This window comes from Oryx dammah, unplaced genomic scaffold (assembly GCF_014754425.2).
Source record: "Oryx dammah isolate SB20612 unplaced genomic scaffold, SCBI_Odam_1.1 HiC_scaffold_28, whole genome shotgun sequence".
Classification (NCBI taxonomy): domain Eukaryota; kingdom Metazoa; phylum Chordata; class Mammalia; order Artiodactyla; family Bovidae; genus Oryx; species Oryx dammah.
This window is the reverse complement of record NW_024070212.1, coordinates 89,440,980-89,465,894: the sequence shown is the minus strand read 5'-3', so window position 1 is coordinate 89,465,894 and position 24,915 is coordinate 89,440,980. Positions and strand designations below refer to the sequence as shown.

At 42.5% G+C, this 24,915-nt stretch overlaps 1 protein-coding gene across 1 annotated transcript; it reads left to right on the top strand.

The window, feature by feature from the left end:
• Positions 1 to 691: 691 nt before the first annotated feature.
• On the top strand, positions 692 to 24,700 carry TTC4 (tetratricopeptide repeat domain 4). The gene is made up of 10 exons (XM_040231068.1): positions 692 to 880; positions 1,403 to 1,520; positions 2,249 to 2,410; positions 5,602 to 5,679; positions 7,063 to 7,187; positions 12,650 to 12,736; positions 14,430 to 14,647; positions 15,248 to 15,329; positions 21,366 to 21,448; positions 23,519 to 24,700. Exons 1-10 carry the CDS (start codon positions 770 to 772, stop codon positions 23,619 to 23,621), a joined length of 1,167 nt encoding a protein of 388 aa, XP_040087002.1. The 5' UTR covers positions 692 to 769; the 3' UTR covers positions 23,622 to 24,700.
• Positions 24,701 to 24,915: the final 215 nt, after the last annotated feature.

Below are 24,915 nucleotides of genomic sequence, written 5' to 3'. Positions count from 1 at the left end.
ACTTCTTCCTTTGCTTGAATGCCTGCCCACCCTGTTTAAAACTTTTCTCCCACAGTCCTTGCTACCACTTGACAAACTCCCGTATCTTACTTGTTTATTGTCTGTCTCTCCCCCCTGCTTACTGCTTCCCTGGTGGCTCAGATAGTACAGAATCTGTCTGCAATGCAGCAGACCCAGGTTCAATCCCCGGGTCAGGAAGATCTCCTGGAGAAAGAAATGGCTACCCACTCCAGTATTATTGCCTGGAGAATTCCATGGATAGAGGAGCCTGGCAGGCCTAGTCCATGGGGTCCACAAAGCGTCAGCCACCACTGAGCGACTAACACTTTCACTTTCTCCGCTCTACCTTATCAACTCCTAGAGGGCAGGGATTTTACTTGCTTTGCCCAGCACTGTATACCCAACGACTACAACAGGACTGGCACAAGAAAGGAGCTTAGAAAACGTGCTGACTGGTTAAATAAACGAGTGAATTAAGTGATAGTGCGCTATTGTGAGGGGCTGGGCTCATCCACCGTCCCAAAAGTTTTCGAAAGTGCGCGGGAGGGTAGGCGTTTCCCGGGGGAGGGGTGGAGCCGGGTCGGCCACGCCTCCAGCAAGCCGGAAGCAGCACGCCGGAAGCAGCAAGCCGGAAGCAGCACGCCGGAAGCAGCACGCCGGAAGCAGCACGCCGGCGCCGCCCGGAAGATTGAGAGGGGGCACCCGCGCCGCCGGAAGCTGCCGTAAGGTTCTCGGCGCCTGGTGGGTGGCTGGATCACCAGTAGCAGCCATGGAGCAGCAGGATCTGGGCGTCATTTTTGGCGACGGCATGGACTCATTCGTGGAAAAGTTCCAGAGTCAGCCTTACCGTGGCGGCTTCGACGAGAGCCAGTGGGAGGAGGTGGGCGGGCCCGGGGTCTCAGCATGTGTGCGTGGGCGTCGTCCCAACTCCTGGGGCCTCCCGGGCTCTGAGGCGCTCTACCGCCAAGGTTTGGCGCTGCCAGCGGATAGGTGGTTTCTACTTGTGTGTTAAAAATCGGCCCCGAAACTTTGAGGGTCTGCTTAAGCTGGCAGTATGTTTAGGTGTTCAGGTTTTGGAGTCAGAAACTTGTGAGTGCAGAGCTTATCTGAGGGGATGGTTGGCGAAGCTCAAATGAGAGGGTGGGTGAAGTGCCAGGAACAAACGAGCGCTCAACTCGTTTGGTAGTTACTGCCGCTTTTGTAAGAATGTGAGAACTGAAGGGTCTTTAGGTATTCTGCGCTCTTATTTTACAGGTGGGACACTGAGGCCGGGGAGGGAGAGGTCATGAGGATTTGCAAATTGTGATGAGTGAGAAAAAACTTTGATGTGGAGACCTGGAATTGGGTCTACTCAGTGGAAAATTGTATTCGTATAGTTCATTCTTCCCTTAACAACCTCCAGGAATTTGAAAAGATTCCTCTGTTTATGAAGAACTCACCATCAGAAATTGATCCCCTGGAGAATCCTGACTTGGCCTGCCTGCAGTCGATTATTTTTGATGAAGAGCGATCTCCAGAAGGTATCTTCAGTGACTAAACTCCTCCATTAAATTGAGATAAAGTGTGAGTTAGAAAGGTTTTGATAGATACCAGAAGTAGTTAGCCCGAGCTAACTTGTCACTATTTATTCCACATATACTTTTTGTATACCTACTAAATACTGGGCACCGGGATACAGGAAGGAATGAGACTGCCCTCAAAGGTCACACTCCAGTGGACAGCTCAACTGTCCTAAAGAATCAGGACAAACCTATGTGATAAGTGCCAAGGTGTTGGAGGTGCTGGTGGAACACCAAAGGTTGGGGGGATTGTGTAGAAGTGGGCTTTCAGTGGGTGGGAAATTTGAACTGAATTGTAACAATTTTGTAGGCTTTTGCTAAAGTGAGGAGGGGAATTTGCGTTCAAGGGACTCAAACAACATATTAAAAAACAGTAGTGTAATTTCCCCCCATTTCTTCTGTAATTAAAGCCCTCTCTTCAAGAGATGAGTATACTTTTTTCCTTTATGATTTTTTGGGTGTGTGTGAGCACTTAATAATCTGCTTTCTAAGATATTTAGAATTGATTGTAGTTAAGTACATATGACTTTATTTCTCCATATTAATACCCAGTTTTATAGCATTCGTTTTTGAGTTTTCTTTCCCTATTGGTTCTTTTTGGTTTGTCATTACATTGTTGTGTGATTTAGATTTTTAATGAGCCCTTTAAAAAATAGGGAATAGTGATTTTTTTCTTCTCTTTTTTGCAGATCAGGCCAGGACTTACAAAGATGAGGGCAATGATTACTTTAAAGAAAAAGACTACAAGAAAGCTGTTATTTCATACACTGAAGGATTAAAGAAGAAATGTGCAGACCCTGATTTGAATGCTGTTCTTTATACCAATCGGGCAGCAGCACAATACTATCTAGGTAATTTATTCTATTATTTAGTACTTTCTAAAAGATTAACTTATAAAAAACTATTACATGATGGCTAGTGGGAAGGGTTTGAAAGTGTCAGAGGAAAAGGAGCTGTTTATCCCAGAAACCTAAGATAGCTTACTTTAACCGAACTTTGATTTTCCAGGTAGATTGGTGAAAAGGGATGTCAGATAGATTATATAATTCTTACTATTTGAGCCAAATGAGTAACATCAAATACTTTAATACATGCCAAGTTGGTATGATCTGGAATTTTTGAGTCCAGATGCCTCTTCTCTCTCAAGAGTAAGTTGTTTTTTCTCTGGCCTCCTCTCAAGGATGCCAGAAGGATTAAGGTGATAAAGTTCTTTGTGTGAGAGAAACCATATTAGTCCAAGGGAGAATTTCTCAGTAGTCTGTGGGCCCTTTGAAGTAAAACATTCCTTGGACAAGTAAAATTGGACAGTGCTGGTTCTTCATTGGAGATTTACAGTGCATGTTAGTATGTTAATACTGAGAAAACCTATAGCAGAGAACCTTATCCTGTGATTCTCAGGTTTTGTGAGCCTCCTTTTCAAGTAACACTTATTAACATGCAGGACTGTTGTGCAGATATGACTTTGGGAAACAACTGATTATTTGGGTGACATCATTTTTGGTATCTAATCTTAGACATATTAAACCCTTGTTTCTTATCACACAGTTTTAGAGAGGACCTGGGAATGACTTCAACCTTTTCTGAGGGACTGGTAGACAATAAGCCTTAAAGTCTAGCTGGGATAGATCTATTGGGACTCATCACCTTTGGAGCAGAGTTTCTTTCCAGTCATAATCTGCTTCAGTTTTTTTTCTTCTTTAACCTGTTTCATTATAAAATTCTAGAAAGCAAGAGTGGTATAGAACTTTGGAGATTATTTGAGCCAGCCAGCCCCCTCATTACATAGGCGTAGAGAAGACCCTCTTTGGTTAGTGCCAGACTCTGGACTAGAAACCCAGTCTTCTTACTTCTGGAGGAATACATTGTCTTCATTCAGCACACTGAATTCTTGTTCTGTGTTAGGCACTGGCAAAATAGGAATGAGTAAGACCTGACTTGTCCTTAAAGGAGTTTCATTCATTTACCTATTCAGACTGTAAATATAAAGCATTTACTGTGTGCTAGGCACTGCACTGTGAATAAGAGCTACATAGTTCCTTTTTGGGGGGAACTAAAAAATGTTATGTATAGGCCTAATAAGACCAAAAGCACCTTGTAAGGAAAAAAAAAAACAAAAAACAGGTATTTGCAATACCAGAGGAGCAAATGCATAATAATCAAGAGACATTGCTTAAATGATGTCACTGGTATGGCTTACAAAACACTTTCACATTTTTTATCCCTCTTTGAGTTCATAGCAACTATGTATGGTAAATAAGGTTAACAGCTTTATCCCTAGTTAACAGAGTTAAGAAACTGTAGTAAAATGTAATAAATGTGTAAAATGAATTGTCTTAAGAGTATATAGTGCTAAGATTAGGATTCAGAGTCAAGTTTGACTCAGAATACACTAAACAAAAGACCCCTTTATCCACTCTTACAGAGGTACCTGCTGCTGTTGATTCCTTAGTACTGGGTACTTTGTAGGCTTTTCAATATACTTGGTAGCTTTGAATTTTCCCTCTAGTGGCTTAGACTTCAGTTGTCTCAAGCCTAATTAGTCATTTAGCCTGTGTCTCTTTGTTCTCCAGCTTTAAAATGTGTTCCATTTTCTTATTCTTGTCTCTGGATTAATGGCTTTTTTTTTTTGGTCAAGTGATAGGGGTTGAAATGCATATGTTCAGTCTACTACCTTTAAGCAGACGTTTTTGGATTTCTCTTTATGTATTTTTTCCACAGATAAGATCATACTGTTGTTCCAATTCTCTGTTCAGTTTTCACTTAATTTTATAACATAAACAATTTCACCTGTCATTAAATTATTTGTGAATACTGAAGTTGCATCATATGGACATACCAGTGTTTATTTGTTTTACTGTACTGCTGTTGTTGAGTATATAGCTGCTTTTAGGCTTTCTTAAGTAATGCAAAAATGAACAAAGTTAGTGATAAAATTTTTCCGATAATTCTGATTATTTAGGCTAAAGCCGGATTTGGCAGTATGACTCAGGCTATATCTGGGTCCCTGATCCCCTGTGAGCTAAAAGTGTTTTTTTAAAGGATTATGAAACAAAGAACGTATAACAGACCATATGTAGCCTGTAAAGTCGGAAATATTTACTATATGTCCCTTTAGAGAAAAATTTTGCTGACCCCTGGGCTAGAGCTTTAGAAGTGAAATTAATAAGTATATACCAAACTGTTAGTAATACTTACAGTATAAACTAGAGAGTGAAAGTTTACCTCCTGGCTCCTAGGTTGGATAACCAGTGTTCATGATTGCACACCTTTTTTTTTCTTTTTAATGCATGATTGCACACCTTTTTTTTTCTTTTTAATGCATTTACAGATACATATGTGTGTACATGTGCCTGTATATTTAGATTGGTTTATTTTATAAAAATAGGCTTCTGTACACATTGACCCACCACTTAAAACAAGGTAGGAAAGACATCCTATCATGCCTTTTACATACAGAGCTATCTTACTCCCTTAATAGCTGTATTCAGTAGTATGGATTTACTATAATTTATTTCATCATTACTAAATTGAGGATATTTAGGTTATCTCTAGCTTTTCACAGTTAAAAATAATGCAGCAGCTCACATGCTTTTACATTTGTCCTTGTACGTTTTTTGCAAGCCTTTTTAAGGATCGATTCTTTGAAGAGTATTGTTGGGTCAAAGTGAATATACAGTATGCACACCAATTTGCTCTCTTGGTTTACTCTCGGAATGCCCTTTCACCATATCTTCACCAATATTGGGTATTACCTGTTTTTAATTTTTCACTTTCATGTTAATCTTAATTTCTCTAATCAGTAGTGATTTTGAGCATTTTCCCCTGTGCTTACTAGCCATTTATAGTTGTTTGGTGGGTTGCCTGCTATTATAAACATTTCTGAGGTGCTTGATGAGCATAACAATTTTTTTTCTATAAACAGTTGCTCTGATTTATATTTCTCTAAGATTTTCCAAGAGTGTTTTTGTTTCTACATGCAAAATTTTGGAAATAATGTGATCTTAAAACTTGTTTTCTCGTTTACTGAATGGTGTTTTGTCAGGTAATTTTCGTTCTTCTCTCAATGACGTGATGGCTGCCAGAAAGCTAAAACCCTGCCACCTCAAAGCAATAATAAGAGGTAAGTCCTGTAGAGATACAGTATGACTGTCACCATGGAAAAGTTGGCATGCACAACATCAGAAGTATTTTAAGCTTTGATATTAAAGTGCTAAGATACTAATGAAGTTAGCTTATTTTTGCAATCTTAGTATTAAGTCATTAGCAGCAGCAACATGCCATTTTTAAAAGAATTCTCCAGAGAATAATTCAACCCTCTGTGCTTTAAGAATTGGTAGAGAAATTGAAACTCCTCATTTTAAATTAATAAAGAATAAAATTAATTAAAGCAGTTCTAAAAGCCACATTCTAATTTTTTTTCCAAATGAGCTGATTGAAAGACAAGATCTTCAAATGCCATGTTATTGTTAATTAAAAGATAAGTTATGGGACTTTTGCCGATAACTCTAATGTTCAGTGTTCCCAGATTATTTTTTCTGTCCTAGTCTGACCTTTGTAGGTAATAATTTGGTTTTATTACTTGCATACTTCACCTTTTCTTTGAGAAGCTCAGTGGTGCTTTGTAAACTTTAATTTATTCATTACATGTTAATCTCTATACCCCCATGGACCAACTTAAAATGCTTTATTAAAATTATGCTTATGTAATCATGGTTAGGGAGTTTATGTAGATCCAGGCCCTTCAGCTATAGGGAAAGAAGATGGGCAAATAAATTGTGTATAGTCATGTGGAATTTGCTACAGGCTGGAAGTCTGTAGCTTGCTTGAATTGTCGTTTTTACCTTACTGTGTGGTGTTGGCAAGACATCCATTCTATCTCTGAAAGATGAGGTTGAATTCTATTGACATTTAAATTTTTTTAGTTCAGATGTTTTTAAATTCTGTAGAGAGCCCAGAGGCTAACTGGAGGAAAAACACGATTGATTAAAGGAGAGGTAGCTTAAACTGGTAGCCATCAAGAACAGTTTTAGGATGTTTAGTTTTGCCATTGCTTTTGTGAGTGACTGAGGCAAATTCTGCTTTCTCTCTCTCCATTTAAAGTCATCTGAGATGGACTTTATTCTCATTTATAGATGAGCAGCCTAAAGCTTAGGGATACTCAGTCCACTGTCTAATGTTTAGTTGGTTAATGACAGATTTCCAGCCCAGATCTCTCTGATTCTAAACACCATGTTCTTTGCCACTAAGCTGTATCCTTCCCTACTTTAAGAGTCCTTGATACCAGAAAGAGAGTTTTGAGCCGAATGGGACCTAGAAAACTTTCTGATCTAAAATATAAGAAACAGTGTTCCTTGTCTGGGGAATGCACTAGAAGGGACTTGGTCATCCATTTCCCAGAACTTCAGGCCACTGGCTGGTAGCTGGTTGAAGTTGGGGGTCATGTGCAAGGATGGCTCTTTCCATGCGTCTTGTCCCTGGATACTAAGGGTGCTGGGTTCTACAGGTGCCTCTTGCCATTTGGAACTGAAAAACTATGTCGAGGCTGTGAACTGGTGCGATGAGGGGCTGCAGATAGATGCCACAGAGAAGAAGCTTCTGGACCTGAGGGCTAAAGCAGACAAGTTGAAGGTTGGTGCCAAAATTAATTAGCATCTCCCAGAGTGGATCTTGGGTCCCTGGTCGTCCGGTGGTTAGGACTTTGTGCTTTCACTGCTGAGGGCCTGGATTCAATCCCTGGTGGGGGATCTAAGATCCCACAAGTCATGTGGTGTGGCTAAAAAAAGAAGAAAACAACAGACACAACCCTGAATCAGTCCCTACCCATGGGGCTCTAGAGGATACAGAGAAGTAAATGAGTAATTATAACATGATAGAGGTAAGGAAGAATATTTAGTACTTGATAAATTTGTGACTATTATGATTTGAATAAATAGACTAATGGCATAGTCTAGTCTGCACACTGAGTATAGCTATTGAAAGAGGAGGGGAAAGACAGTTAAACACTTAAGATGTTAGGCTTCTATTTGTTGTTTAGTTGCTGAGTCCTGTCCAATTTTTTTGTGACCTCATGGACTGTAGCCTGCCAGGCTCCTCTGTCCATAGGATTTCCCAGGCAAAAATACTGGACTGGCTTACCATTACTTTTCCAGGGATCTTCCCAACCAAGGGATCAAACCAGTGTCTCCTGCATTGGCAGGCGGGTTCTTTACCACTGAGGCATCACGGAAGCCCTAGGCTTCTATAATGCTGTGTAACTCCCAACATTAAGACATCTTTAATTTGCTGATGAAATGTGACATTTCTGGTGCATAACAGCAAAAGTGATGATTAAAAACAATAGTAATAACAGACCATGACTACCAAAAAAAGCCTCAACATTAGCACTTACTGTATGTATGTTCCAAGTTCTATTTAAAAATTTTGCTTACCCGAATCTGTCTAAATCACACACAGTCCTATAAGGTAGGCACTATTCTAATTCACTTTCCACTAGTGAGGAAGCTAAAGCAGAGAGATCAGAAAGTCACATAGCTGGTGAAGCTAGGCTTCAAAGTCAGGCAGGCTGGCTCCAGAGTCTACAGTCTTAGTCCTCTGCAATACTGTCTCACAGGTTTGTTCCATAACTAGGCTTCAGTTCTCTTGATTCTTGGTCTAGGTCCCTCTTCACTGCTTATACTATGAAATGGGAATTTTCAGTACCATGGGAGCCTGAAGCTGGCCCTGAACAAGGATAAGTTTTAGTCAGAAGTCATTCTGGTCCTGTCTACAAAAGTAGAGGTATGGACCCACATGGATCAGGAACAGAATTTTGAGCCCAGGCAACTAGGTATGGCCAGAATTTCTAAAAGTGGCTTATACAGGAGAGAGTATCTAGAAGGCTACTGTGGAAGGCCATTCCCAAGCCTATCAGCAAAAGAGCCCTTCAGTTCAGTTGCTCAGTCGTGTCCAACTCTTTGCGACCCCATGAACCTCAGCATGCCAGGCCTCCTTGTCCATCACCAACTCTGGAGTCCACCCAAACCCATGTCCATTGTGTCGGTGATGCCATCCAACTATCTCATCCTCTGTCTTCCCCTTCTCCTCCTGCCCCCAACCTTTCCCAGCATCAGGGTCTTTTCAAATGAGTCAGCTCTCTGCATCAGGTGGCCAAAGTGTTGGAGTTTCAGCTTCAACATCAGTCCCTCCAATGAACACCCAAGATTAATCTCCTTTAGGATGGACTGGTTGGATCTCCTTGCAGTCCAAGGGACTCTCAAGAGTCTTCTCCAACACCACAGTTCAAAAGCATCAGTTCTTCGGGCTCAGCTTTCTTTATAGTCCAACTCTCACATCCATACATGACTACTGGAAAAACCATAGGCTTGAATAGACGGACCTTTTTTGACAAAGTAATGTCTCTGCTTTTGAATATGCTGTCTGGGTTGGTCATAACTTTCCTTCCAACGAGCAAGCGTCTTTTAATTTCATGGCTGTAGTCACCATCTGCAGTGATTTTGCAGCCCAAAAAATAAAGTCTGACACTGTTTCCACTATTTCCCCATCTATTTGCCATGAATTGATGGGCCCAGATGCTATGATCTCAGTTTTCTGAATGTTGAGCTTTAAGCTAACTTTTTCACTCTCTTCTTTAACTTTCATCAAGAGGCTCTTTAGTTCTTCACTTTCTGCCATAAGGGTGGTGTCCTCTGCATATCTGAGGTTATTGATATTTCTCCCAGCAATCTTGATTCCAGCTGTGCTTCCTCCAGCCCAGTGTTTCTCATGATGTACTCTGCATAGAAGTTAAATAAGCAGGGTGACAAAATACAGCCTTGACGTACTCCTTTTCCTATTTGGAACCAGTCTATTGTTCCATGTCCAGTTCTAACTGTTGCTTCCTGACCTGTATACAGGTTTCTCAAGAGGCAGGTCAGGTGGTCTGGTATTCCCATCTCTTTCAGAATTTTCCACAGTTGATTGTGATCCACATAGTCAAAGGCTTTGGCATAGTCAATAAAGCAGAAATAGATGTTTTTCTGGAACTCTCTTGCTTTTTTGATGATCCAACGGATGTTGGCAATTTGATCTCTGGCTCCTCTGCCTTTTCTAAAACCAGCTTCAACATCAGGAAGTTCACGGTTCACATTGCTGAAGTCTGGCTTGGAGAATTTTGAGCATTACTTTACTAGCATGTGAGATGAGTGCAATTGTGCGGTAGTTTGAGTGTTCTTTGGCATTACCTTTCTTTGGGATTGGAATGAAAACGGACCTTTTCCAGTCCTGTGGCCATTGCTGAGTTTCCCAAATTTGCTGACATACTGAGTGCAGCACTTTGACAGCATCATTTTTTAGAATTTGAAATAGCTCAACTGGAATTCCATCACCTCCACTAGCTTTGTTTGTAGTGATGCTTCCTAATGTCCACCTTACTTCACATTCCAGGATGTCCGTCTCTAGGTGAATGTGAGTGATCACACCTTTGTGATTATCTGGGTCGTGAAGATCTTTTTTGTACAGTTCTTTTGTGTATTCTTGCCACCTCTTCTTAATATCTTCTGCTTGTGTTAGGTCCATACCATTTCTGTCCTTTATTGAGCCCATCTTTACATGAAATGTTCCCTTGGTATCTCTAATTTCCTTGAAGAGATCTGTAGTCTTTTCCATTCTATTGTTTTCCTCTGTGGACTTAAATGGAAGCGTCTATGTCCTGCAGCACAAGTGTAATTAAAGGGAGATTTCAGGGCCCAAAAGCATAACTCTGAAATGAACCAAAGCTGTGCAGCAATCTGGGTAGTGGTTATTCATTCGAAAATAATGGCTGCACCTTCTTAAGAACAGCAAGCTTTGTGGCATTTTACCTTGCCCTATCCCATTGCCTCTCTCCCAAGATCCATAGTAGCCTTGAAAGCCAACAGCCCACAATTATGGTGAAAATGAGCATCCTGGTAGCCACCAGAGGAGGCAGAACAGTATTAAGCCCCATTGCCAGAAGAGTGTCATTTGACCATCTAGAAGACCCCACTCACAAGATGTTTTTATTTTAGGCATCTTGAAACTATCGCAGTAGGAAAAGCTTTTTCACAGAGTGTTGGGATTGGAGGCATTTGTCGAATATAATTTGAGGCAATTATATAAGATTTCGTCTGCCTGAGGCAGTGGAAAACAGTTGAGGCAAGCAATAGGTTTACCAGAAAACTTAAAAGGATAAGCTGGGGATTGAGATTCTGTGGGGCCTTTGAAAAGCTCCAGTGTATTCCTGGGAATCTAGAAGGTCCTGTATGAATGTTCTGAGCTGTCGCCTCTGCTTCCCAAGAGGCTCAGTGGTAAAGCAGCCACCTGCCAACACAGGAGATGCAAGGGGCCTGGGCTGGGGACCTGGGTTTGATCCCTGTGTCAGGAAGATCCCCTGGAGGAGGAAATGGCAACCCACTCTAGTATTCTTGCCTGGAGAATCCCACGGACAGAGGAACCCCGTGGGCTCCAGTCCATAAGGTCGCAAAGAGCTGGACACAACTGAAGTGACTTAGCATGCAAAGGCAAAGAAACTCATCACTCATACAATCTGTTAGCAAAAGCAATATTCCAAGAAACCTTTGTTCTCTCAATAGAGGAACTAAATCCTGTCCCATACTACTGTTAGTAATTTTAATTTGGTAAATTAAATTTACCTAATTTAATTCCAGCCTGACTGTGTACAAAACTTCTTTTTCAAGGTTCCTTTTTCAAGTCTCACAACTTTCTGTGTCCATATTAGTTCCTTATTTTTCTTCTAGAAACAGTGAGCTCTAGGACAAAACCATGTGCTCTAGTTGCGTGGGCTTCAGTAGTTGTGGCACGTGGGACCAGGGATCAAACCATGTCCCCTGAATTGCCAGGTGGGTTCCCATCCACTGGCCCACCAGGGAAGTCTTCCCTCACCTTTTCAGAGCAGTTCCTAGAGCTGTTCGAGAGGCTGCCTCCCAGGTTTAAGTCCTCGGCAAGTCTTGCAAATAAAACAAAATTCTCACCTTTTTAGGTTATGCTATTTTTTTTTTTTAGTCAACAGTTGCTAACAGACTCTGCAACAGAAGTAGCATGAACTCAGTTAACCTAAGTACAATAAATAAGACATGTTTACATTGGTTAAGCCAACAAGGTTAAGTTAGCTTTATTATCAGATATAATTTAATATTGAATATTTCCAAGATCATGTGAATCTCTAATTCATTTTGGCCAGTTTCCATTATATTTAGAAAAAGTTAATTTGTGTTTACTTTTAAGTCTGTTAAATAGAGCTTTCTTATACATTTAATTTTGATAATATTTTCCATAGAGACATCTTATATGCATAATGTAACACACAGATGTACAAACAGATGAGACTGGAGATCTTTTAGCTTGAACATGTGCGTGGTTTGCAAAGCCTAAAGTATTTACTGTCTGGCCCTTTAGAGAAAAAGTTGGCCCCTATTAATCACAGTCCTGAGGGTTGGAATAGGATCAGCTGGTTTTGGGCAGACTAGTAGGAAAAGGAAATCTGAGTTATAGTTCTGCCAGATGAAGTAGACTGGTGATATTTTTCTCTCATGAACTATAATTGTGCAAGAGGCAGAGTCGGTGATAAGTTTTTGGCCCAGGGCAGAGTCTCTGATATGTTCTTGGCCTGAGTTTTTCCCAGTGTGTTTTCCTGTGCTCCATCCGTAACAGAGAAGTTTTAATGCCCCGTTGGCCCTTATGTCAGGTCCTCTTTCCAGAATGCCCTTTCTCTCTGATCTGGTTTCGTCTAAACCCACCTCCATGGGGCAGAATCAGTCATCACTCCCTCCTCTGTGTTTCAGAGCACTCAGTTCGTACTCCCAGGCTAACGCTAGACCTTTTCATATGTGTGTCCCCCTCGGTAGACTGTGAGTTCCTGGGGTAGGTTTTAACATTACTGCTGCCACTGGTCCTAGCACCCAGACATGTGCTTCTTAAATGTTTATTGAACTGAATTCAGCCACTGGTATTCCTTGATATATAGGAGCCAGAGTTGAATAGAGACGAGATAGCTATTTAGGGTCAGGCTGGAGTAACAGAAGAGGAGAGGAGGCAAGTTTCCCTAAAGCTGATGCATCTGAATTTTTCATTTTCAGCGAACTGAACAGAGGGATATAAGGAAAGCAAAGCTGAAAGAAAAGAAGCAGCAGGATCAGAATGAGGCTTTACTCCAGGCCATCAAGGTGAGTTCTCAAACTTTCGCCCTATGGTCTTACAGAATTCACTCATCATGAAGTTGATCAGGAACCTTTCTGGGGATGCTTTATCTGAATGAGTTGTTCATTTTCTTTCTGCTTTTGGTGAAGCAATGTGACAAGTCAGACCCCCTGAGTTCAGTCAGCTGTCTCAATTGTATGCATGTGTTGGTTTCAGGGTAACATATACTGAATAGTTGCTATGGGTTAATCATTATCTAATCTTCACAGTAGCCTTCTGAGGTGGATCTTGTTCTTTCTTATTCCACATAGTCTCAGAGAAACCTCACATAGCTAGTGTATGTCAGAGCCAGGTCCTTGCTCTTGGTCCCTGTATTATACTGCATCCTGAGAAAGTGATTTTAGGATGTAGCTCTCCTAACTGTCACAGTAACACAAAATTCTACCTCCCCTTCCCTGTCTTACCTGCATTTTAAATAAATGTAGGAAAAGTCTGATCCAAATCTTGCTTTCACAGGTCACCTGTTGAGCCTTGGCTTCACAGGGGAGGTAATACTGGCTATGAATTTGGTTCTTGATTTCATTCTTTGTTGAGTTAAATTATGTACCTCCTTAAGATTAGTTGTTCGTTTTGAGGACTTCACAGTACTAAGATGCACTCCGCTAGTCCTGCCCTACAACAGAAAATCTGTTAATGTGTTAACCAGTTAAACAGAAGGGAATAACTCCAGAGAGATTTGGTCATTTTCTCAAATGTAGAGTATTGGAATGCCTAGACATTGGCATATAGACATTATTTTGGTATTCTTCTTTAACTCTGCATCTGAAACTTCATTATATTTGAGAACTACTCTAGAGAGTAATACACCCAAAGCTATATATATATTGTATTTTAGTGGTTTAAGGCTAGGGTCAGCAAGCTGCAGCCAGTGGCTCATGGCCCTGCCTATTTGTGTCTTACTGATGACTGTTTTCACACTACAGTGGCAGAGTTGAGTAGTATCCACAGAGACCATCTGGCCCACAAAACCTAACATATTTCTTAATCTGACCCTTTCAGGGAAAGTTTGCAAACCCCTGGTATAGGAGATACCATCAAGGTAGTTTTGATTGCATGTCATTTTTCCCTTGTGGGCTAACCTTAGGAAACTACCCCCAGCATATGTAAGAGGTGACTCTACCATTCAGACCTTTGATTTATCCTTATTTCTATGACAGACTCAAGATTAAGTCAGTGTATATATAATTTTTAGTATCCCACGTCCCAGCCAAATTGAAAACATTTCCATTTTTGTACATGCCACTCTCTGTATTTTTTAATACCTTTGCACAAGCTGTTCCTTGGCTATTCCCTGGGGTAGAATGCCCTTCCACTCCCCATGCACCCCAATTCTGCCTTTCAGAGTCATTGTTCAAGACCTAGCATTCCCCAGTCACCTCCAGCCTCCAGGCTGAATTAATTATTCATGGTCTGCAGTTCCACAGCTTTACTTCTTCCCTTATGTTGGACTTACTACCATGTCTAGTTCATGTCTGTGACAAGAGTCTCGCTTGTGGTAGATGGCCGGTAAAGGTGAGTTCAGCAGGTGTCAGGGATAATGAAGACGAATCATGTGTAGAGCTGGCCTTCATGGAGCTGGTAGTGTTAGAGTTTTCCCTGTTTTAGTGAAGTGAGTTTGCATCCTTCTCACATGACATGTATGTTATTGCTTTAATCCAGGCTAGGAACATCAGGCTAGTCGATGAAGCTGCTGGAGAGGATGAAGACTCAGCCTCAGAAGGTCTCAGTGAGCTCCTCCTGTATGGGCTCAGCTCTGAGAACCCCTGTGGAGCCAGGCTGAGTGTGGATGACCAGGGAAGACTGAGCTGGCCTGTGCTTTTCCTGTACCCGGAGTATGCCCAGTCAGACTTGGTCTCTGCTTTTCACGAGGATTCCAGGTAACTTCCTTCCCTGGGAGCCTTCTGTGGTGCTTGCATGCGCTTCCCTGTTCTTTCAGCAGGATGGACAGTTAGAATTTTGGGTGAGGAGGGAAGAGAATAGTATTAGAGAGTTTTATTACACAGTCTGGTTTAGCATAATCTCTAACCCATAGCTGATTTCTCCTTTCACTAAGAAGCTTTGCAGTGAGAGACATGGTCTCACCGTCATACTAACACCACAGTACAGTGTTTGTCAAGCACTGGGAGTTGTCTCTTGTGAGAGATGAAAGTATTGGAGGTAGTACATGAATAAAACTGAAGGGTATGTTTATTAGAAAACATACAACTAGTGATTTTAACATGTGATTTCATAGTTAATGGTTAGACTGTGGCTCAGTATAGGAATGTTGTTAATCCTGAGTCAGTTAAAGAGAATTACTATGTCATAATGGGACAAATGATTCACATATTTTGGGCACTGTTGTCAAAATGGATTAGGCCTGCATTTCATAATTTATATACTCTTGATATCTCCGTGAATTGGTGTCCAGGGGATGGGATGTGGGAAAACAAGATTATGGGTTACTGATACCAGAAGTACATGTTATATCTCCTTAGGTTTATTGATCATCTAATGGTGATGTTTGGTGAAACACCCTCTTGGGATTTAGAGCAAAAATACTGCCCTGATAATTTAGAGGTAAGGAAGTTTTCTTTTGTCCCTCTATGAGAATTGGGGTTGGGGGAATTGGGGTGGAGCAAGGTTTCACTGCCTTTTAAAAAAAAATTGTGGCAAAATATAAAAAACATAAAAGGTACCATTTTAAACATTTCAAAGTGTACAGTTCAGTAGCATTAAGTGCCTCCACATTGTTGTACAACCATTACCACCGTCTGTCTCGTTTTCATCATCTTGAACTGATGTACAGGAACTCTGTTCCTCCTCGCTGTCCCTGAATGGATCTACTCTAGGCGCCTCATGTAAGTGGAGTCATAGAGTATTTGTCCTTTTTTATCTGGCTTAATTTACTTGGTGTAATGTTTTTAAGATTTATCATCATGTAGCATGGGTCAGAATCTTAACTGTTTTTAAGGCTGAATAACATTCCACTGTTGCAACTTTGAAAAAAAAAATCACAACTTACAGAACAAAGAAATTTGTCTTCTGTTTGAGGGTAAGATGTCAACTGATGCCCCATCACCTCTGAAGACTTAAGTGTCTGTTTCCTACACACAAGGATATTTTCTTTCACGATCCCAATAAATCATGAGAATCAGGAAATTAACTTTGATACACTAGTACCAGCTAATCCTCAGACTCTATTAGTTTTCACAGATTTTTCCCCCCAGCCCCCAGAAACACTTTTTTTTTTTTGCACATACTACTAATTAAAAAGTTTTCTTTTAATTGAAGTATAGTTGATTTACAGTATTGTGTTTCTCAAGTATACGGTAAAGTGATTCAGTTATATTTTTTCAGATTATTTTCCATTATATGTTAACTATGAGCTATTGAAAATAGTTTCCTGTACTATATAGTAAACCTTTGCTGCTTATGTATTTTATGTATAGAAGTTTGTATCTGTTAATCCCATATTCCTAATTTATCCTCCACCTTTTTCTTCTTTGGTAATGATGTTTGTTTTCTGTGTCTGTGAGTCTCTTTCTGTTATACATGTAGATTCATTTTTATTTTAATTTTTTTGGCCATACCACATGGTATGTGGTATCTCAGGTCCCTGACCAGGGCGTGAACCTGTATCCCCTGCAGTAGAAGCACAGAGTCTTCATTGGACCACTGGGGAAGTCCTTGTATTATTTTTTAGATTCCACACATAATGATACCATATAATATTTTCCTTTGTGTGACTTACTTTACTAAGTGTAATATTTTCTAGGTCCATCCATGTTGCTGCAAAAGGCCATTTTTTATGGCTGAGTAATACTCCATTGTGTATATATACCACATCCTCTTAAGCCAGTCATCTGTTGATGGACACTTTGGTTGTTTCCATTCTTGGCTATTATAAATTGTGCTGCCTTGAACATTGGGATACATGTGTCTTTTCAAGTTAGAGTTTTCTCTGAATATATACCCAGGAGTGGGGTTGCTGGATCATCTTGTAACTATTAGCTTCTGCTTTCCATAGTGGGTGCACCAATTTGCATTCCCACCAGCAGTGTAGGAGGGGTCCCTTTTCTCTTTCATCCTCTCCAGCATCTGTTCGTAGACTTTTTACTGATGGCTGTTCGGACTGGTGTGTGGTGTTACCTCACTTTGGTTTTTGATTTGCATTTCTTCAGTAATTAGCAATGTTGAGCATCATTTCAGGTCTCTGTTGGCTACCTGTATGTTTCCTTTGGAGAAATGTCAGTTTGGGTCTTCTGCCCATTTTGAGAGTTTTTATCATGAGTGGATGTTGAATTTTGTCAAATACTTTTTTGGTATCTGTTGAGATGATCACATAGCTTTTGTCTTTCCATTCGTTAAAGTGATATATCACACTGATGGACTGGTGTATATTGAACTGTCCTTGTGACTGTGGAGTGAATACAACTTGATTTTTTTCTTTATACTCCCTTCCCCCACATTTTATGATTTATGTCCTATTTATTTTACATCTTCATGTTTATCCTTTTGCTATTAGTTATAGTTTTAATTGCTTTTACAGAATTTTTTGGTTTTATAATCTGTGTACTGGATTATTTAAAGGATCTTCTGTCCTTTTATATATTTGCCTTTCCCATTGTGATCTTCCTTTCCAATAGATTCTGCTGCTTTTTTACTTAGAGAAGACCTTTCAGTACTAAAGACCCTTAGTACTGCTGAATTCTTTTAGTTTTGCCTGTCTGAGAAATTATTTATCCTTCTTTCTATTGTAAATGATAGTTTTGCCAGATAGGGTTGTGGATTTTTCCTCTTCAGGACTTTGACTATATCATGCCACTCTCTCTGGACTGCAGTGTTTCTGTGAACAAATCAGCTAATAGCCTTATGGGGGTTCCTCTTTAACTGACTCTTTGTCTTTCTCTTGCTGACTTTGGAATCTTCTCTTTAACTTTTGCTATTTTAATCATGCTATGTCTTGTTCTGGATCTATTCGGGTTCATCTTGTTTGGAACTGTCTGTGTTTCGTGTACCTGGGTATCTATTTTTTTTTGTTAGGTTTGGGAAGTCTTCTGCCATAATTTCTACAAACACATTTTTGGTCTCCTTTTCTCTCTCTTTGCTTTCTGGATCTCCTATTATGTGTAGATGTGTAGTGTGTAGGTTGGCATGCTTTATATTCATCTGTAGATCTCATATGTTGTTCTTTTTTTTTTTTAATTTGTCTTTCTGTCTGCTGTTCTGATCGGGTGGTTTTCATTATTCTGTTTTCCAGATCACTTATTTGTTCTTCTGTGACATTTAGTCTGCTATTCATTACTTATAGAGTTGGTTTTTATCTCAGCAATTGAATTGTCTAATTTTGATTGATTCATGTTTATAGTTTCTAGTCCTTTTTACAGTGATCAGCATTTTTACTGATAATCTTTCTTAATTCCTTTAGCATTTTTATTACCTCCTTTTTGAACTTGAGGTCTAATAGACTGGAGAGGTCTGTTTCATTACTTGTTCTTTCAGGGGAATTCTGTTCTTCTAACTGGGAGAAGTTCCGTTGCTTTTTCATTTTACTTCACTTTCACTATCTCTGAATTTATGAAAAAAGTTACCTATTGTGGTCTTAAAAAAGCATTCCTGCTCAGAGTGTGTCCAGTACTTGTGGTGTGAGGGCTGTTTCGGGTGTGGATGCCGGCCTTATCTTTCTTGAGTGTGCTGTCCCCCTTGGTGGGGGTGTGGTTGGTGGTGTGGTGTGTCTAGAGCCTGCCTTGGATGAGAGGTGGGGCCTCCTCTCTGCTCCATGGCTTACCGGGCAGGGTCTGCTCCCCTGTTGTTGGGGTAGAAGGCACGAGGGTCAGGATGGATCAGGCTTCATTGCCCTTGAGTGTGTGCCCTGCCCCAAAGAAAGTGGTTGCTGAAGCAAGTGAAGTCCATGCAGTCTCGGTGAACTTGAGCATCACCATGGTTCCCCTCAGAAGCAGCCCAGGGTCGCATCCTTTTCTCTGCTGTAATTGTCTAGTGCAAGGCTGTGGTGTGAAGTAGCCTGGAGTTGGGGGTCAGGGTGTTGTGGCTGCAGAAACTGAGGAGGCTGTGGTGCCACCTGGGACCTGGGCAGCCTCTGTGGTAGACCTCTCCCAGGACCTGTCCACTCTAGATCTGACAGTAAGTTGCCGTGTGGAGTGGGCAGAACTAGGCTGCTTCCATTGGGAAGCCATCCCTGCAGATACCCAGGCAGGTCCTGACCGCCTAGCCACTGTGTTCTTGCAGGACTGCCCAGTGCGTGTGCTGACAGTGTCTGCTGTAGCTAGATTCGCCCCTGCTGCTTGGGTACTGACAATGGATTCTGCATCTCCCCCAAATCACATCCCAGGCCCTCCAGTCTATCTCTGTGTAGCTAGATCAAGTCCTCTCCCAGGGCCTGTCCACCTGAGATCCAGTGCTTAGCTGCTGTATGCCCTTGTGATGCCTGGTGCATATGCTGACATGTCTGCCCGGTTTGACCCACCACCCTGGTGGGTACACTGACAGTGGTCTCCGTGGTTCTGCTTGGACCACATCACCCTAGTCTGTCTGCACAGCTAGACTGAACCTTTGCCCTAGTCTCACACCAGGCTGTGGTGTGGGGTGAGTGGGGCTAGGGTATTGGTCCTTTGGATTGGGACGTGCCTCTCGAGGTGGCAGCCTCCAGTGCAGCTCTCTCTCGGTTCTGATTGTCAGCAGGCCAGCACATGTGCTTACTTGTACAGTCTGGGCTTCTTTCTTGTGTCAGTGGATTTCCCAGTTGGCACGCAGGCTCCTCAGGGTGAGGGTCCATCCATGTAGACTTCTCTTCACTACAGATCCCTTCCAGTGGTACCAGTCCCAGCCTGATGCTTTTATTTCTTTCCCTGTCCTACTTGGTGATGTGGAGATCTTTCTTGCAGGTTTGGTTATATAGGAGATCTTCTGCCAGTTTCTAGTTAGTTTCTGTGGGAATTGTTCTACATGTAGATGTATTTTTGATGTTTGTATGTGTGGGAGTGAGCTCTACATCTTCCTGTTCCCACCATCTTGATCCCCTCCGCCAGTCACCAGTAATGTTCTTTATAGCAGAAGGAATCCCACATAGTATTGTATCTAGTGCTCATGTCCCTTCAGTCTCCTTTGGGCTACAGAAGATTTTCAGTCTTTAGTCAACTTTCTTGATCTTGCCACTTTTGCAGGTTACAGACCAGTTATTTTGTGGAAAGTGTGGGTTTGTGTGTCTTGACCTAGATTATGATTATCTGACTGGAATATCACAGAGCAGTGCTATATTCTTGTTGCATCCTGTCAGACGTCATAATTTCAAATGTCCCATTTCTGATGATGTTCACTTTCATCACTTGATTGAGGTAGGGGTATACAAGCTTCTGTACCGCATAAAGTTACTCTTTTCTGCTTTGTAGTTAGTATTTTATAGGGAGGTACTTGGAGATGATACAAATATTTTCTTGTTCATCAAACCGTTGTTTATGTCAGTGGATTTATGGTTTATTTTATTAGTTGAGTTATAATCTATTACTCCTGGAGAAGGAAATGGCAACCCACTCCAATATTCTTGCCTGGAGAATCCCATGGACGGAGGAGCCTGGTGGGCTACAGTTCATGGGGTCACAAAGAGTTGGACACAACTGAGTGACTTCACTTTCACTTTCATGGTTATATTATGCTCAAGGTGTCTAGGATTTGGTCAGTGGGAATTCCTTCAAATTTGCTTCTGTGTCCTTCGGACTTGTCTCCATTTTTAAAGCACTTCCTTGCTTTGTGTTACAATGTGTTTGAGGCTCAAATTGTGCTTTTTTTTGCCTTAGCTCTAGAATCAGCCATTTTCCCCAAGGAGCTTTGGTTCTTTTTAGCAGAAAATAGTATTTAGAAGTCAAGATCTGTCTAGTAGCTACACTCCCAAGTACAGGGGTGAGGGGAGGAGGATGCTCACTGCTCCATTGGCGTGCATGTGTGTGTGTATAAAAACGTGAGCTGTCACTGGTATCTCCAATTCTAATCCAATACCAACTCTTTCTCTATTTTTGCAGTGGCTTCTATTATTATTAATATATTTGTTTGATGGGTTGCCCCACATTTAATTCCCCTCCCCTCACCACCAGCATCCCCTCTCATGGGGAGCCTTCCCTCGCTCACGTGGACTGACTCCTGCATCAGCCTGTTGCCTCAGCATGGTGCCCTCCTCATCCTACATATGCTGTCGCCCTGCACTGCTCAACCGTCCTGCAGGAATGTCTTTTTTATCCAGCGTGGGTCCTCACTCCCCTCAGCAGGCCTCCCCCTGCCATGAATGGCTGCCCTTCTCACCCTGCTTGGCTGGCCAGTCCCCAGTGAGAATGCACATCTCCACTGGCCAGGCTTTGACACCTGCCCAGGGCTGCCTCCTGTGTGGACATCTCTCTTTCTCTGCTCTGGGCCACTGCTGCCTCCTTTCCCCATACCTAATGGCTCTACGACTGAATTGTGAGGGAAGGAAGGCTCATGGGCCTGGATTTGAGTCTCAGCAGTTGCCGTCTCTTACACATTTCCCCAGATTTGGCCTCAGCATGCCTAGTGTCGTTGAAGCCCTTTACTGGTGTCTTGACTTGTGCCCCTCTGTTCATCCTGCAGGTCTACTTTGAGGATGAGGACAGGGAGGAGCTGTACTGCGTGCCTCCCAGTAGCACCCTGCTGCAGGTGCTGCAGCACCCCAGGTGAGTCACCTTCATGGGGCTGGGTAGACCAGGAAGGGTGCTCAGGCACCGTCCCAGGCACACGGCCAGGTTCCCGTTTCACTGCTGAGCACTAGCCTTGTACTCCCCTCCCTTCTGCCCTGGATGCAACATTGTGAGACAGCAGCCCACGGAGACTGGCCCAGGCTTTTGGCCAAACAGGCTGCAGTGTGCTGACTCAGCCCATTGCACCGCAGCCGTGACATCCTCAGGGGGAAGTGAATGGGGCTGGTTGAAAAAGAAAGCACTGCCTGGCTTTTGTACCAAAGACAGCTGGGATGGCCCTCCTGTTCCTAATTGCACCTGTGTCCCTTGATGTTGTCGTATGGAAAGAGCATTGGCTCTTGAAGTCAGACACCATCATTTAGTGGCTGTGTGCCTCTAAGTCCATACTGCCTCCCTGGGTCTGTTGGCTCATCTCTAAAATGAGGATAATAACTCTTGACTACATATTTCTCAGGTAGGAGAGAGTAGGAGTCAGTGCTCTGATGCACTGAAAGGGGCGGTCTACTGTGAGAGGGCCCCTTGGTTAACTGCAGTGGGAGCCTACTGGATTTGGCAGTTGTCTCTTAGCTTTGGGGGTTCCTGGACTATAAGGTTATGGCCTCAATAGCTTTATAGTTGACCCTTGGGCCAATTTTCCCTGAGCTTTGAGCAAAGCAAATGTCTTGGATTTGGGCAGAGTCCAGTGTGCTAAGGGTGGTTGGGTTTGAAAATGGTGGTTGGGTTGGAAATGAGGCTGGAGGACCATGTTAGGACCGTGTATGGCTCTAGGGAGCATGAATCCTGACGATGGTGTGTGGAGCCCTAGAGGGCGTTTAGGTAAAATTTACCAAGTAGTGTACAGATCTTAAGTGTACTGTTCAGTGGTGAGACGTGAAGTAGGGGTGGATTGAAGTTTAGGAGGTAGATTGGGATGGGAGTTGGTGATGTGTTGACTGACTCAGTGAGTGTCTAGCTGGTCTTGATGCTCCTGCTTTGGCCTGGCAGGCAGGAGGTGAGGATTTCTTCAGATATGATTGATGACTTCTCTTGGCAGCATTTTTTTTCCTAGCCCTAAATTACCCTTCTAGTTTATAGACAGATTTTTAGTTCTTCATTTTCTCAATTGTTAGTAAATTATCCAGAATTCTTTAAAGGCCTGAGGTCTGCTCTACCTTATCTCCCAGAAAATGCAGAGAAATCTTAACTATAAAGCAGACTGATTGGTGGAGGAAAACCAATTTCATGCTTCTGAGAAAGTATAAATACATTGGAAGTCATTATTTTTTAAGTGATTAGCGTAGGCAAGAGACTACCCAGCACAGAGGAACTTCAGACCAGCAACATCAAACTTTGAACTGGGTGCTGGGCCATGATACAGGCTCCTCTGCCCAGATCCGAGCCCACAGGGTGGTGCAGAAACCCCTGGACCTGAGTCCACGGCCTTGCCTGCTGTCCAGCATGCCTGCTCCATTTGCTTTATGCCCAGCAACAGCAAAAGCTCTAGTGACCTGCACCTCCTGGCTTTTTCTCCCCCGTGCCCATCAGGACCCCTTTTCCAATTAATGCAAGCTGAGACATGACAGCTCTCAGAAACCTTTCCTGATTTCCCTTTCCCGTAGAGGAATTATGTCTCTTTGGGCTAACACTGTACCTCAAAAATGCTTCTACAGTTGTGCCTCACTGTCATTATTTATCTCCCTTCCTCTAGACAGTGATGGTGGCTTTTGTTTGTTGTTTAATCTGTTTTTTTCAGCACAAGGCCTGGCTTACTCTGGGCACGTACTGTTGAATGAAGGAATGAAAGCATGTTCTTATTTTATGTTTAGCCATAAACATACATGATACTAGAGGACCCAGAGGACTGGCCCAGAGGTTCTGGCTAGGTTCTAAGGGGGAGGGGGTCATGCTCATTTGCAGACTTGTAAACAACCAAGCAAATAAATGTGCTAAGCTTGCGTTTTAATGTTGACTCACATCTAAAGGTTCACCTTGACTGTTGTTGGGAAGGTCCATGGGTGATTAAGATTGCAATTCAATTATCCCTCTCTTTTGTTGTGTTCACTGCAGGTACTTTGTAAAAGCCCTGACACCAACATTTTTGGTCTGTGTAGGATCCTCTGGTTTTTGTAGGAATTATCTCCGGGGGAAAAAGGTGCACCAGGTAAAGTGACTGGGCCATGCTGTGGGAGCCAGGCTCCCTGGGCCTCCTCCCTCCCCCACCTCAGCCTGGAGTTAAGCATACTTGAATCAGCAAGATCTACTCTTCGAACCCAGCACTTTATTCCTGTCACCCCAGGGGCAGGCCTTCCCTGCATCATGGTTGGGGAGGAGCTACTGCCTTCTTGAACTTCAGCCTCTCGGGTCAGACCGCCGAACTGTAGCAGGCCTTCACTTTGCTCTCTTGCTGCTGAGCTCTGTGCCTTGCTTATGACCTGCTTGGACTCACTGTGAGTTGTGTTAACACCAGCTTCCAGCTCTGACCTGAAGACTCATGATCCAGTGACATGGTTCTGCAGCTGTGTACCTCACACTGCACACATACACAACCACACATGTGACTGTAAGGTGTTAATGCCGAGAAGTCCTTCATGAACACAGAGGCCTGCTCTGTTGGGATCCTGTAGATGCCTTGGGGTGAGATGGGGCCAGGGAAGCCAGGTCCTAATTCTCCATCTTTTATGAAGAATTGCAAATTGAGGCTTCTCTAGAACCCCTAAAAACTTTGCCATGGTTCCTGATCTTTGCAGTATGGAGACCTGTGACAGGCAGTATATCAGTTTTCATATTTAGAATTTTATGCCTTTTAATCTGGAAAATCTTTTTGCACGTTGAGTCACTGTCATCTGTTGTATTTTTGTCTACAGCTATTTGCTTCCTCCTTCCTAGAGGATTTTATATGTCCTTACCTTGCATTGCCCACCCTTTCCCCCAGTGAGGAGGGTGCGTCCCTTCTTCTGATGCAGAGGGTTGTGAGTGGACATGTTCAGGCAGAGCTTGCAGAGTATGGTGTGGTGGATCATGCTCTTCCCTCTGCCTGGGAGTGTATTTCCCAGGGTGGGGCTGTTCCTTCAGCTGGATGCTAAAACACATGGAGCAGAGCTGAAGCAGCTGGCCTGCAGCCATTGACTGTGACATGAATGAGAAATAAATATTTGTTGTAGTATTAATAATAAGCATTGAGATTTGGGAGTTGTTTGTTACTATAGCAAAGCTACCTAATACATCATTAAACGGAAACCAGCTGCTCTACTTAAGATCGACTAACTTAGGGTTTTCTGCTGTGCGTGCTGTCATCTGTGAATGGCAATTTGCTGTGGAATGTTTACAAAGAACCAGGCAGCTTTCCTTCCAGGTGCAGGTCCCTGCTTGTGGCTATAGAGCCAAAGTCCAGCGTCCATCATGAGCCTGGCTTAGGCCACACAGGCCATCCTCTCTCATTTCCCAGCTAGATTCTGTGCCCTTCC